The sequence below is a fragment of the Ochotona princeps genome, chromosome 26 (assembly GCF_030435755.1).
Source record: "Ochotona princeps isolate mOchPri1 chromosome 26, mOchPri1.hap1, whole genome shotgun sequence".
Classification (NCBI taxonomy): domain Eukaryota; kingdom Metazoa; phylum Chordata; class Mammalia; order Lagomorpha; family Ochotonidae; genus Ochotona; species Ochotona princeps.
Genome location: NC_080857.1, coordinates 27,807,393 through 27,821,984, shown reverse-complemented (window position 1 = coordinate 27,821,984; position 14,592 = coordinate 27,807,393). Strand labels below are relative to the sequence as shown.

At 41.1% G+C, this 14,592-nt stretch overlaps 1 protein-coding gene across 1 annotated transcript in view; it reads left to right on the top strand.

Annotated features, from left to right (window-relative positions):
- SYT16 (synaptotagmin 16) overlaps positions 1-14,592 on the top strand; it is an 85,942-nt gene that overhangs the window by 59,105 nt on the left and 12,245 nt on the right. Inside the window, exons 4-5 of the mRNA XM_058655308.1 lie at positions 5,178-5,621; positions 8,670-8,859. Coding sequence (XP_058511291.1) covers positions 5,178-5,621; positions 8,670-8,859 — 634 coding nt within the window. The remainder of the gene's footprint in view (positions 1-5,177; positions 5,622-8,669; positions 8,860-14,592) is intronic.

The following is a 14,592-nucleotide window of genomic DNA, read 5'->3' as shown; positions in this document are numbered from 1 at the left end:
GGTCTGGTCTGTCCCCATCCCAAATCATGCTTTCCAGTGGGAGTGGTTGGCCAGCAGGGGAGCCCGCATTCCCCAGCCCCATATAAAGTCTTTTCACTTGGTATATTTTATAAAAAGGGATTGATCTTTGGTTCTTTAGGGAAATTAATGTATTTTCTTCCAAGTTTCATGCAAGTGTTTATTTGTATTTGACACAAATCTTGAGTTATGAATTACAAATCATTTTTAACATGTTATTTGAGAAATATAGACAGAGACCTATACATAGAAGCACGTATACCTAGACAGAATGGAGAAAAGGGAATAGAAGAAGCAGGGTGGGGTAGAAGGTTGGGAAAGGAAGGCAGAGAGAAGGAGAAAGTAAGCCCATTCGTTGATTTACTCCTCAAATGTCCACAACAGCCACACCTGAGCCTGGCTGAAACTGGAAGCTGGGAAGTCAGTCTTCTTCTTCTTTCTGGGTGGCAGGGACCCAAACATTCGAGCCATTAGCGCTTCCCAGTGTGATTTAGTAGGAAGGTAGGAATTGAACCCAGGTATTCTAATATAGGTCACAGGTATCTTAACTGGTACCTTCACAGCTAGGTCAGAGAGCATATGTATAATTTTTTGAAAACAACAGTTTGAAATAACTAAAGCAAATGCCCCCACCACATACATGAAGTTTTACAACATGTTATGATGAGTATTTTGTACTGTGAGTACATTTGTTACCTTTGAGTTGGGTTGAAATGGAGATGACATGAATGTATCATCAGTCCCTGGCCACTGATAATGGATTTTTTGGAATAACTCTGATAAATTTTTTCTAAATTGCTTTTCCAGTGAAAACATAGCCCACCATATTCCTAATCATCCAGAGATAGGCCTTGTGATAATGATGCCAGATCTTACCATTTGTTGAGCAGTGACTGTGTGGCAGGCACTATAATAACATTGCTTTCACTCACAGGCATTTATGGTAATTCTACATTAAAATTATCCTACCTTTTATGATTTTGTTGTGACGAAAATTCAACTTGAAGTTAAATTTGAGGAAATAAATCATGGATGGATATAATCATGGATTTACATAATCCATTGCAAGGATGCAGGAAGAACAGTGAATGGGCTTTGTTATAATCAGTCTGCAAAGAAGACCATAGAGGACTGTTCTTTTATTGGCTGGACTGCAACACACATGAAATGTTCAGGGACAAGGAATATATATCAGAAAAAAAGTGTCACACTGTAAAGCTATACTGCTAATGCCCTTGGCTGTGTCTGGGGTCAGTAAGGCAGTGTATGAGTGGGCATCTATGTTCCTCTGTGGGTGTTTCTGTTGAGAACCAGAAGTGGAAACCTGGGTCTGTGAAAAGCAGCTGTTCATATAGACACCAAGCCTTATCAGCTTTGTTAAAAAAACATAATCGACTTCCCCACTCATCCATCAAATTCCTCCCCATAACATTTTTAAAAGCAATATTTTTGGCTCCCTCACCATAAAAACTGAATGGCACTATTTACCTGCCTGTTGATGCTGTCTCTCTGATGATCGCGCCATGAGGCTGAGAACTGCCATCTCTTTGTAACCTCCCACTTACCTGCCTCCTGGAGCTCGAACAGAGTACTTGCTGCAGAGGGTACTGAATGTTCCCAGACTCCAAAAATACCCAGACATCTCCGGGTGCTCCATTCAACCTCCTATCTATTTTGAGATGAAAACTGTAATTTGGTGCTCCTACACAAGATCTTGAGCTCCAACTCGGAGGCATTTCCCGTAACTGCCTGCTTTGCAGGCTAAGCTTGCCTTTTAAGAATTGATTTATCTGCCTCTTGGCTGTATTAAGAACCTTGTCTTCCCCTGACTATCTGGAACTGAGTACATATTGTGGGTCTGTTTCCTTTGGGCCACACAAATGACATCAACACTATCTCACTGAAACAGCCTTTCAATTTGACAGAAAATCTTTAAACCTACGTGAGTTTTGACAATTTCATGCAAGTGTTCCTGTCTTCAAGACAGACCCAGGATATTGAAGCTCAGGATATCCTAGCCTCAGAAGGAAGCTGGCCGCACAGTGCAGACACTTGTTAGGCTGACAGGTTTTTCAAGGCTGCAGGCACAGGGCTTGGCAGGGGAGAGGATGGGAGGGTGGGGAGAGAGTCTGAGCACTCTGGGAGGCAGGTGTCCCACTTTTCAACTCTACTTTCCACTGATTAATTGGTTGGCCTTGAGAAGTTAATTAAAATCTGCCAAATGGGGATAAGAATGAAGAGATTTCTACCTCACAGGAAGGTCAACAGGATTAACAGTACCCACACGAGGAGCTCCTTTGGTTGCCTGGTAATAGGTAATGTGTGTTGAAATAATTAATTGCTATGAAAATACCAGCCTTCCCAAATCTTTGTCTCATATCAACCCCAGGAAGGGATAAAAAAGCTTGGTGCTCGTGAGCTACAGCTTAGATGGACATATCCAGAGTGTAGCTGTTGCCTGGAGCCACACCTCCTTTAAAGTACTTGGGGCAGTTACTGAAGAACTCTGCCGACTCCCCCTAGAACCCTGCCAGTGGAGTGCACATTTATTCAGTAGATGAATAGAGAGTTCCTCATTCTCTAGGATATTGAACTTGATAACAAACGGGTGATCAACTACTAGTAAGAGCAAGAGTCTAAAGGGTATGAAACTCAAAGTAGTAGTGTGTGTTTTCCATTCTCGATTTCTGTGTTCTGCCTTCATCTTACTTACTGTATATACATATTACATAACAATAGTAAAAGTGTTTATGGGAGAAGAAAGGGGACCCCATGGCTCAGCATAAGGTTTGGATGTTGAGTATTTAATACTGCTTAAGGCAGGCGGTGGACTCAGACGTCAGATTATGGATTCTGGCTGAGAATATAATCTTGACATGCAGAAAAGAGAGTGTTGGATTATTCAGCTCTACCAAGCTTTAGTCTCCTCCCCTACAAAATGAAGATACAATGTCCACTTAAAAAAAAAAAAAGATCATGTTTCTTAGGTTCCCCAAAGGAGCAGAGCCCAATGCAAACTTGTTGCACCATACTGTGAAAGCGAGGGCAATTCCAAGGTACAAGATTGAGAGACAAGGGGAGTGAAGCAGAGAGAATGGAAGATTTAATATGAAAATGTGTGACCGAGTTGGCCGCCATTTGTATGACTAATTGCTAGAGCTCCTGGGGCTGCACTTCAGGAAGCTATAGAAAGTAATCTCAGGAATCTGTCCAAGGAGACAAAGCTTACTTAATGGGGCATTAACCCCTACACATGCTGGACTTTGCATACATAATGCCAGGCAGAGTTCTGTAGCTTTGTATTGCTTGGCATCAACAGAGGCCAATCGAGCTGCGAATTATGTCATAAGGGTGGGAGGTAAAACTATATTAGGTTATGCCAAGATGAAACCACTTAGAACTCAGATATGTTATGCCTGCCAGGGAAAGATGAAACAAGAAGTGCTGTTTTTTATAATCTATACAGAATGTGGTATAATACTTGGCATATGGAATGGTTTAATGAATGTTAGCTGTCATTACTTATGACCAGGCAAACAGTAGAGATGATCAAGAATAGACTTAAATAGAATTTTAAGGAAAGAGAAGGGAGTTTTTTTTTTTTTTTCACTTGGCCTAACTCCTTGGAGACTTGCTTCTAATATTACATATACACTACTTCGTTGTATTCATAAATCTCTATAGCAACCACTTTTGTCACTTGAAGCTAAGTATCTGAATAGAAACATACACACGATTGCATGCTCAGAAAAAGGGGTACCAGAGGCTTGTCTTACTTTATGAGAATTCTAGATTTTCTTGGCAGGCTAATTTAAACCTCAAAAGCAAAGGGCATTTGCTAGATATCTACTATATGTCAAGTTCCCTACTTTTCATAGCAACCCTGTACAGTAGGTATCATTCCTGTTTTATTGCTAAGAAAAACAAAGTGGAAAGGATTTTAAAAAATACCTTTTCCATGGTCTAGAGCTACCTTAAGATGTGTATTTCCAACTATGTACTTTCACCTGGAACTGTGGGAAAGTTTTGCTGATGAATGCATGTTCTGAAGCATTTTGTTAAAACATCTGAAGAGATCCACAAATGTACAAAGTCTGGAGTTCAGCTATGTGAACAAGAATTGATTTACAACATGAATTTGTGTAGTGGCATTATAGGTGTCAGTCTTACCTTCAGAGGAAAAATGAAATTATGTAGCCATTGTTACTTGATGGGACAGATCATCATAGTAAATGCAGTTCAGCTCAGTTTTTGCAGTGAAATTATCAGATATGGGCTATATTTTGCAAAGGCACGGGTGTTCTTGAAAATATTCATAGGTAGCACCAACTCCTGGTGGGAGAACTTGTAGGTGTTTTTAGAGTCTTATCTGAGCCTAGTCTTTGCATATCTGTCAAAACTTCACAACACTATCCTATCGCATAAGGATATGAATGCCCATTTTTCAGCCACAGTGAGATATGCTGGACACTTTTGCCAGAGCTAAAATGTGCTCAGTGGTGGAGTTAGTAATTTAATACAGGAGCTCCAGCTAGTAGTTAGCTGCTGCTTGGGAAGCTGTTATAAGCCCTTGCTCCTCCAAGGCTGATCTTAGGCCAGTGACTTCTGTATCCCATGCAAACTTCCTCTAAATTCTGACTTTCATGTCTTATGCTATACCCACTGATCAATCCTTAGCTGATTTGGAGCCACATTTGGGAAGCTCATTTCTAAACCTTTTGTCCCAATCACATTGAAAAACCTCCCAACCCCACATTAGGCTTCTGGTCTTTACAAGGTTCTGATCGAAAAACAGGCCCAGGCTCACTGATTTTTCCAAGAAACTCCTGGAAAAGGCATCTATTGATGAATTCATGGTTGACTTAGTTTTAGGCACAGCATCTCAGTTGGCTTCCATGAGAGTGGGCAATTGTGCTTTTTGAGAGGCAATGGTACGTGAAAACACTTTGAAAAGCTTTGTTTTTTCATTGCAAATATATTCATAAGGGTTCAGTATGCCCACAAAGAATTTACAGTCTAACACAGGTATAGGCCAGTAGGCAATGCTTTCCAATGAAGAAAGGAATGTGCTGGAAGTTAAAGAAGGCCTGGTAGTTCTTGTAGCATGGAGGGACATTAACTTCATTTCCATACCTAACGTTTTCCTTTGCTGGCAGCAGGAACACGATGGAATCAGTCTGCAGGTGCCATCTGGAATCTCAGAGCCCATCTCAAAGTGTGGTGACCTGGATGTCCTCTTTGAGTACAGGTCTGTGACACAGAAGCTCAGAGTGACAATTGTGAGAGCACAGGGTCTGCCAGGTAAGGAACGAAGTGGTGTAAACTCCTGGCAAGTTCATGTAGTACTACTGCCTGGTAAGAAACAGAGGAGCAGGACACGAGTACAACGAGGGCCCAACCCCATCTTCGAGGAGAAGATCATTTTCTCCAAGCTAGAACCCCAAGATGTGGCTGGCTGTGCTGTGCGCTTCCGCCTGTACGCTGCCCGCAAGATGACCCAAGAGAGAATGATGGGAGAGAAATTATTCCATCTCAGCCACCTGCACCTCGCCGAAGGGGAAATGAAAGTGACTCTGGCTCTGGAGCCAAGAAGTAATATAAGTGTGAGTATGTTAAATGGTACTGCTAATGAAACTGTGTGTTCAAAGACCTGAGATTGTCAAACCCTTGATTTAGTACTTTCAGCCTGTGAATTCAGAGACCTTAATTTAGTTTTCCATTTGGCTCTCCTCATCTTGATAAGTCATGCTTTGTGCTTCATGGTCAATGGGTATTTCGCACCTATCTCTCTGGTAATGTAATAGATGGATTCCCTGTACATTATAGAAAATGACAGCAGTTGGTTGATGGCATGCAACTCCAGGACAGGTTGCTGCACAACTGCTCAATTGCCAAGTGGTGCTACTCCTTTCACCCCTGTTATGCATTCTGATGAATCCCTGAGATTGGATTCTCATGGCAAGGTCCCTAAGAGCAGGCCAAAGTAGGCTCCAAGAGCAGCCATGAACCCCAGCCACTTCTGAGACTTTAATATGACTGCAACTTCCCACTTTTACCAAATACCTCATTCTTTTGGCTGCTCCAGTTTCAAAGAAAGACACTAAGCTTTTACATCTGCAAGATGATCTGTGTACTATGTTCTGTGGGTTATATGTCATAGTGTGAGAGTCTCCTTTTTAGAAACCATACAAGAACCAGGTTATCTGTCTGGAGCTATTGGGCCAGTATTTTTGTTTGTTTATTTTATCCAAGAGACTTACTGTCAAGTACTGTGTGGGTGATGCACATAAATGAAAGAACTAAGTAGGTGATCTCATAGCCCACGGGGAGTTTACATTCAACTAGAGGAGCTCAGTGCGATGTCAGCAAAAAAAAGAGAGCTGTAGACTGCTGTCTGTGTAGAGGTTCAAACAAGGTTTCTTTGAGGCGGTGAAAGAATCCAAGAAAGCCGGGACACAGGATAGGTGGTAAGCAATGGACAAGGATTCCAGGAGAGGGACTGGCACCTACAGGTATTTGGAGGTGAGAAGAGGCTGGGTACGTTTGAGGAAGACAAGGGAGCCAGAAAGGTTGGAGGACAGTAGATCCATTGACTTGAATTTCTAATCTTTTCCCAAAATTATCCTCTCCAAACTTGAAATCCCTAGTTTTGCCTGCTTTCATCCATCCTGGCTACAACTTTCCCGTCTTGTCTAAAGGAGCATCATCCTTCCAGTCATCACTGGTGGCGTCTCTTCTGTACACCTTTAATCATTTTAGCTATGTTTTCAGGTATAACCAGAACCTTGATTTCTTCTTAAAGTGACTTCTGCTTGTGGTCTCCCTGCTTCTGTGTTTGCTCCTTGCATATTATTTCTAGCGTGGATTCCTGAACAAGCCCTGTGAAGCATCAGCCAGATGATGCCCTACCTCTGTCCAAATACTCATCTTTTCCTGGAACTTTAAGTCAAGTAATCTGAAATCATGAAATACAGAAAATTCAAGTCATAAGGGGCCCTGCTCAACACAGCACAAGAATAGGCTTAAGCTGCTTCAGAAAGATCATAAAAATGTAATTAAGAATCTGTTTTAGTGCAAAAAGTTTTGAAAACCACACATGAGGGCTTTTCTAAAAGTTCAATGAAAATATGTATCATGAAAAAGACTGTATGGGTCTCAACATTTTTTCCTCTGAAAAAACTTTACTTGTGTTTTTCATCAACTCTTTAAAGTTCTCTCATATGATCAAAATGATATTTCTCTGCACCAAGCCCTTTACCACGTACTCAATACAAAGAACTGAATTGGGAAAACAAGCCAGTGTAAAAAAGCTTTGAAGGTCAAGATGCTTTCATTCATCCGTTACTTTTTCACCATGACTGCATGCCAGGGATCAGGCTATGCATCATGGATGGAGGGTCCTATAAACCACAGTCCCTGGGGACTGGGAGATTCTTGTGGACTCGGATGGACCTGTGGACTTGACGGGAGAGGCAGGCAATGCAGTGGCAGGCACCTCTGCGGAAGTGCAGGGCTGGGTGTGGCCCTCCCCTGATGTGAGCAAACATCTCATTGCTGGGTTTCTATCTTCTGGGTTGCAGGGGTTGTAAGGCACCTCTCAGAACCTCCTAGACCTGTTTACCAGTTATATTCCATAAAATCCCAGGGTTCTCTAAAGACGCACAGGATTTTATAAAAGAACACCTTTTCCCACAAGTGTAGGACATCCACTTCCCTTCCTTGGTTTGATTTATTGGGTTCCTCATAAGAGATCCGAGGAAATGGTTTCAGATGTTAAGCAGAAAGATTTAAGCAAAGTTCAGTGCAGTTGTTGCTGATGGGGGAGATGGTGTTACAGGGACAAAGGCTGGCCTGCTGTAGTCTGATCCCCGCTCTGGCTTCTCAGGGAGAATCAGGGTCCCCCATGCGTTTATTTTCCTTCCATTTGCTTGGTGTATAAAGATGAGTGCTTAGGGGAAGCATGCACGTGAATCCCCATGACAGCTTGGGCTCTCACCTGGTTCCTGTTAGTCACTAAGATTAAAAATCCATGTTGATCTCTTTATTAAAGAGCTGAAAAAAAAGTGGAAAGTGTTCATGTTCAGTCAGTCCTTTTTTTTTTTTTTTTTTTTTTGCAGGGGGTAGGTAAAATATATGATCTGACAAAATAACCTTAAACAGCAAATTAGGAGCCAAATATTCCATGTGGTGGTGGGTGCCTAGTGGTTCACCCTTTTGATAGTTACAACAAAATGCCCCTGTGTAGCCACATTCATCAGGAAGAAAACAAAAACAAGAAAACAGGCAAGTCTGTGATCTGGGTTCCTAGAAATGCGCCAGCCCAAATTACACAGGAGGGAATCTTGGTCTCTATTAAAGGTATTATTAGCTCTCCATGTATCTTAAAAGGTTTGATTTACACCAGTAATAACATTTCTGTGCGTTTTGTCTGTATAGAGGAAATACTGATTGGAGATAGCTCTAGGAGGAAAAATGGGGATCTCATCTGACGGTACTCCCTGGGCCCATTGTAATTCACACTGAGTGCGCCCACAGTCATGCTTGGCAGTCAGTGAAGTTGGGTCACAATTTCAACAAACATAATATCGGCTTTCTCTAAAATCAAGTAGTGCAGTGTGGCCAATGAGGTCTTTGTTGTTCTTCCCTCCCAGGGTCGAGCGTCTCTGCTCAGCCCATCTGCTGTTTCTCACAGTGATAGCGCTTCATCCACGCAGTTGCTGGCTCATGGAGGGGCGCCAGAGCTACTACTGGGGCTGTCCTACAGTGCCACAACGGGGCGATTATCTGTGGAAATGATCAAAGGCAGCCATTTCCGAAACCTTGCTGTTCACCGAGCGCCTGGTAAGTGTCTTCCCCCTCCCTCTCCAAGTCCTTGCAGAAGCCAGTAGAAGCTGTGACTGCTTTCACCTTACTTATTCACTTCTTACTGTAAAAATGATCTTGGTATGCCTTAGGCAAATGCTTACAAAGTTACACCTCTGGGTTCCTTAATGGTTTCCAGTTTAATTAAATTGAACACTGCTTTGATATCTAGCTGCATCTTGACACAAAATAGACTGGCCAATGTGCCTGTATTGTTTAAGGAAAAATTAAGGCATCTTCTGTCCAACATAATGTGTATGGACAATTAAGATCTGTTAATATATCTCAGGCTCTCAACTATAAAGGGCCAGAGTTCCACTTTGGAATGAGGCAGTAGTGGGATTTAAGTGTGGCTGTGTTTCTTACCCATTAACTGATTTTGTACAGTTTTTTCAGCTTTTCTAAATCCCAATTAACTCATCTGAAGAACAATAGATAATATTACCTGCCTTCATGGTGTTGTTTTTTGGGCTTAACCAAAATGATGTTAGTGTCTAACACATGGTGAACTCACAAGCAATGCTAGTGACTACTATATGGATAGGGAAGTTGTTTCTAGGCAGATCTGAGGCAATGGCCAACTCACCAGAGAAGTCAGCACTTCTACCATCACTGCTGGGAGAAGGAACTCAATAAGCACCCCAACATTCTGCAGATTGGATTCAAGACACATTGTCAAAATCATGCCTTGGGTTGAACATTAGAATAATACCATCAAAGTTAGCTCACCATGGCTTAAATGATTCTGCTTGCCTGCACAAAAACTTTAAAAGGGGCAGGAAGATGATTTGTACCTCAATTTTCACTCCTGAACCTCATAAATATGCATCTAATCTGAGAAACCTTGTTTGTATCTGGAAATCTAGCTGCAAGAGAGTCAGAACAATGTTGAATGGAGGGCAAATGATCTTGTCTATCATGGCGCCAAAGTCTTGTGGAAAGAAAGGCAAAGTCAATGCAAGTGTAACAGATGAAAGAGTCCATGGAATCTGGCCTCATGTTTCAACAGCCTGTGAACAGCCAGGTTCTGCAATTAATATCAAATCTAGGTTTATCTCTCTCTTCTCTCTATTTCTCTCTCCCTCTCTCTCCCTCCCCCTCTCTTTCTTGTCCTTAATTGTGCTGCATACCACAAAGCCTTCATTGTGTAGAGCTATCTCATCACTCATTATTCACATTTTGTTAAAGCTGGTGGAGCAGGTGCATAAACAATTTCCTGTCAATAATAAGATCCAGGTGACAGCAATTCAGAATACAAAATAGATACTGATTATTAATTGCACAACTATATTCTCTTTGCTGCATATGGCTTTGTTTTCCAAAATAGATCTGAATTTCCTAGAGGTAGGAATGTATTTCTTCTTCAGAGCTTCTGCTAGTCTCTTTTCCTACTTTCCTGAGACTAGGTGATAGCTAAGAACTTTTAGAAAGGTGGTGAAGAATCAGAGTTGTGGGGATGCAACTCACACAGGCATGGCCTATTCTAGTTCATGCTGGGGAGTTTTCCACTGAATGTTAGGTGGAGTCAGCCAGTGTAGAGAGCAGTATAGCAGGATAGTTGGGAAGAATATGTTGTCAGCCATAAAAACCCAGGTGTGAATTCAGGCTCTACTACTTAGTAGGTGTGAGTTACTAAACTGTTCTGAAGCTTTGATTTCCTCATGTGTAAGAGGGGAGTCATGGCAACAACTACTTCACAGTTGGAAATAATACATACAGAGCTATGATGGGGAGGATGGGATGAGATTCATAAATACCTGCCTGTTAATCTAAGGTGCCCGAAAGGAAATTCTTATAATGAATACTTAAAATTGAAGAGGAAGCAAAAGGCAAGTGCTAATTTGCAAAATGATTTTTTCCAGAGATTTGATAGTGTGGCATTTAGGATAGGATTTGCCATCAACATAGCATTGCATGTAGCATAAATGTAGCTTGCATACTGTATTTTTGCCACCAAAGTAGGAGAAAACAATGCTGTCGTGAAGCTCTTAATTATAATAGAAGCCCAATAGTGATGACAGAAAGTTTTTTTGTGGTGGTGCTTGAGGAAAAGCCAGTTTAATTAGCAGGGGTAAGGAAGTCGAAGGATCTTTTGTGGGGATTCTGAAAGGGACTTCTTGGTACTTTCAGGGCTTAAAATGTTATCAGCTTCAATTCTTCATAATGTCTTACTTCATTATGGCAATAGTAGTGCTCTGACTGTTGGCTGATAAGTGTAAGATACAGTTTTAAGTTCCCATGTGGAAGAGTCAAAGAGAAGTGGGACGAGAAAGCAAGAGTTTTATTAATTAATTGGACAAGGTGGAAGAATGAGAGGACGAAGGAAGGCTATGAATGGAGCTGTGAGTCGGTTATGGTGTGGAAGCGTGCCAAGGGCGCTATTGGACACTTATAATGGAAGCTGTTGATGCAGCTCTCTGCATCAGAGTTTCCAGGGAGAACTGCCTGTGAGGGCAAAGCCATGTGTAAGGAATTTGAAGGTATTTCAAAGGATCACAAAAGGTAGAAGTAAAGGATAAGCTTATTTTGGTAAAAAAGAGGCTTGAAAACTTTGAACACAAGAAGTCAAAAAGTTCATGGAAAATGCACAATGTAAAAAAAAAAAAATTCACATCGATTTCAAAATGTTTTTCAGTAAAAATAACCTGTTTTTAAAATTTAGCTTTATGTGTTTGAAAGGTAGAGAGAGAAACAGAAACACAGTTAGGACAAGGGCTATCTTCCATGTCCATTGGACTCCCCAAATGCCCAGCCATGAAGCTTAAGCCAAGCTGAAGCCAGGAATATGAAACTAATTCTACATTTCTCAGTCTGGGTGTCAGGAACCCAAATACTTGATCTATCAACTGCTGCTTCCATGGGTGTGCAGTACCAGGAAGCTGAGATTGGAAGTAAAATCCGAACTGAAACCCATGTTCTCTTAATATAGGATGTGGGCATTCAAGCTGGCATCTTAACCAATATGTCAAGTACCTGCCTATCTTTTTAATTCCATTTTTCACAAGCAATTTGAATTCCCTTATCTAAGCAAGGGTCACATAACCTGTGCTTGAGACTCTTAGCTCAGGTGCAGTAACTTCCTTGGGAAAATGGGAATATCATTCCTGCCTTATGGTGTGGTTGTGCTCCTGCAAAGAATGGTTCTTGGGAAGTCCAGAACGCCAAGTCCTTGGGCCTCTATCTTGGAAACTTGTTTCCCCTAGAATATTGTTAAAGTTTGATATCTTACTAGTGAGAATCTTTTGCTTCCAGGTTCATAGTGGAATAAAATAAAATTTTGGATTCATCTACTTGACATAGAAGTGTTTGGTTCTCATACTTAAGATTTTCTTACTAGGCAGGAATGTAGAATTGTACAAATACTAGATGGAGGTCCTTTCTTTTGGGCTCTTACATGAAGTAATCCAATAAGACTTATTGGACTACTCCAAAATTGCCCACTGCCCCAAATTAATTCTGTGCTGAAATTGTTGGGAGATAGGGTCCACGAGGCAAGGCTAATTTGGTGAACAGGATCTAGTGGGAGCAATTGTAGAGATGAGAATGTTCTCCGGCACCAACTGGCATCTCCATTGCACAACCCTGGCATGACCATCTCAAAAACTGTGCTGCATGCTGGTGATGATACAGAGAAGGCATTCTTGGCGGAAGTGTAAAGTGTAGCACCCACTTTGGAAAAAGACCGGAACGCTTCTTTTACAGCTACATGCACTGGGAATCCAGCTGTTCTGCTCTTTGGCATTAAGCGTAGTTAAAAGAAAAACTGAACCTACAGGAAAATATTTATATCAGCTTAACTCATAATGGTAAAAACTGGGTAAAAACTGTTCATCTGTAACAGAATGAATAAATAAGATATATTTATGTAATATAATATTATTCAGCAAAAATAATAAATGCAGGCATTCAACCATACAAAGGAAACTAAAAAACTGATTACCTACTGCGTTATTCTAATGATAGAAAGTTCTGCAGTTAGCATAACTCAGCTATATAAGAAAAAAAGCAGAGGGGTGATTGTTCCATAAGTGGTATTGGTGCCAAAATATACTGGGTGAGGAAGGAGGGACTGCTCTGCCTGTGGTGGAAATGTTGTTTGTGTTGAAAGGAATGTGGGTTAAATGGATGTATGTGTTTATCAAATATAACTAAATGGTACTAAATATTGAACACTTACTGCATGCAAATTCTACCTTTTAAAAAGCCATAAAATAATTAACTCTAGTTGGCAAAATGCGTGCTGACATGTATAGGAGTGAAGAGTAAAGATGGATGAATAGCATGGATAGGTGAACAAGTGAATAGAGCAAAATAAAAACAATTTAAGAATTGAGCTGGTCACTCTATGGGCCTTTATTTCAGTCTTTTAATTATAAAACAGGGAAGCAAGGTAATCTAGTTTGTAGTAGGTCATCTGGGTGAAATGAGTAATTAAAAAAAAACAATCTTTAACATCTGTGATTGGCAATACAATTTTTGTAAATAACCATTCATGTTTTCCTGGCCCTATTTTAGACAGAATACATAGGACAGATACCAGACAGCTGGACCTGTATTTTTCTATATTGTTCTTCATCAACTGCATTCACTCTGGGCGAAGATATTGTCTGGACAGTTTCATTTCAAACTGTGACTATTTTTCTAATCATCTGACATACACAGTTGCAGTTTGTTTTTATTGTAAATATTATAATTAGAAACACTATATAAACGATATACCTCAGCACTTGTTAAAATGGTTTGATATTAGTTTGTGCATTCCCTGGCAGGTCATTATGCTAAAGGTCCCCAAAATCTTGTTAATTGGTTAATGAAGAAAGAGTGGGAATTGAATCCAGTTCTGGTATCTGAAGGTGAGGGCTTTGGGAGGGGATTTGATTCCGTGAGGTTGCTGGTGTGAAACCTGGTGATGCAGCCATGAGAGCTCTCTAAACAGAGCCCACTTGGACCAGGTGTGTGTGCTGCTTCTCTCTGCTTGCTCGCACCATCCTCTGCTCACACTCTACCTTCCACCATCCTCACCATGCACAGATGAACCACCAGCATTGGACTATGTTCCTTTTTAAAGATTTTTTTTTTAATTTTTATTGGAAAGATGTATTTACAGAAAGAAAAGCAGAGAGAAAGATCTTCTGTCTGCTGGTTCCCTCCCCAAGCTGCCACCACAGCTGGAGTTGAGCCCATCCATAGCCAGGAACCAGGAGCTTCTTCTGGGTCTGCAAAGTGGGTACAGGATTACAAGGCCGTAGGCCATCTGCCACTGCTTTCTCAGGCCACAGGCTGGGAGCTGGATGGGAAGTGGAACATGAACAGACACCCATATGGATCCTGGCACACACAAGGCAAGGATTTAACTGCTAAGTCATTGTACTGGGGCCTGGACTATGTACTTTTAAAACAATGAACCGCCATAAACCTTTCTTTATAAGTAGCTCCTCTCAGTCATTTGTTACAGTAATGAGAATCTGCCTAATATAATGACACAGACTAGAGGACATTATGTAAAGAGAAATAAGCCAGACACAGACACATGAATTTTGCACAGTCTCACTCATGCCGATCTAAAAACAGTTGGTCTCATGGAATTGGAGAGCATAATGATAGTCATCAGAAGCTGGGATGGTACAAGGAAAAGAGTGATGAGAAGATACATAATTACAGTTAGAAGAAATAAATTCTAAGAGATCTATGGTACAGCAAGGTGACTATATT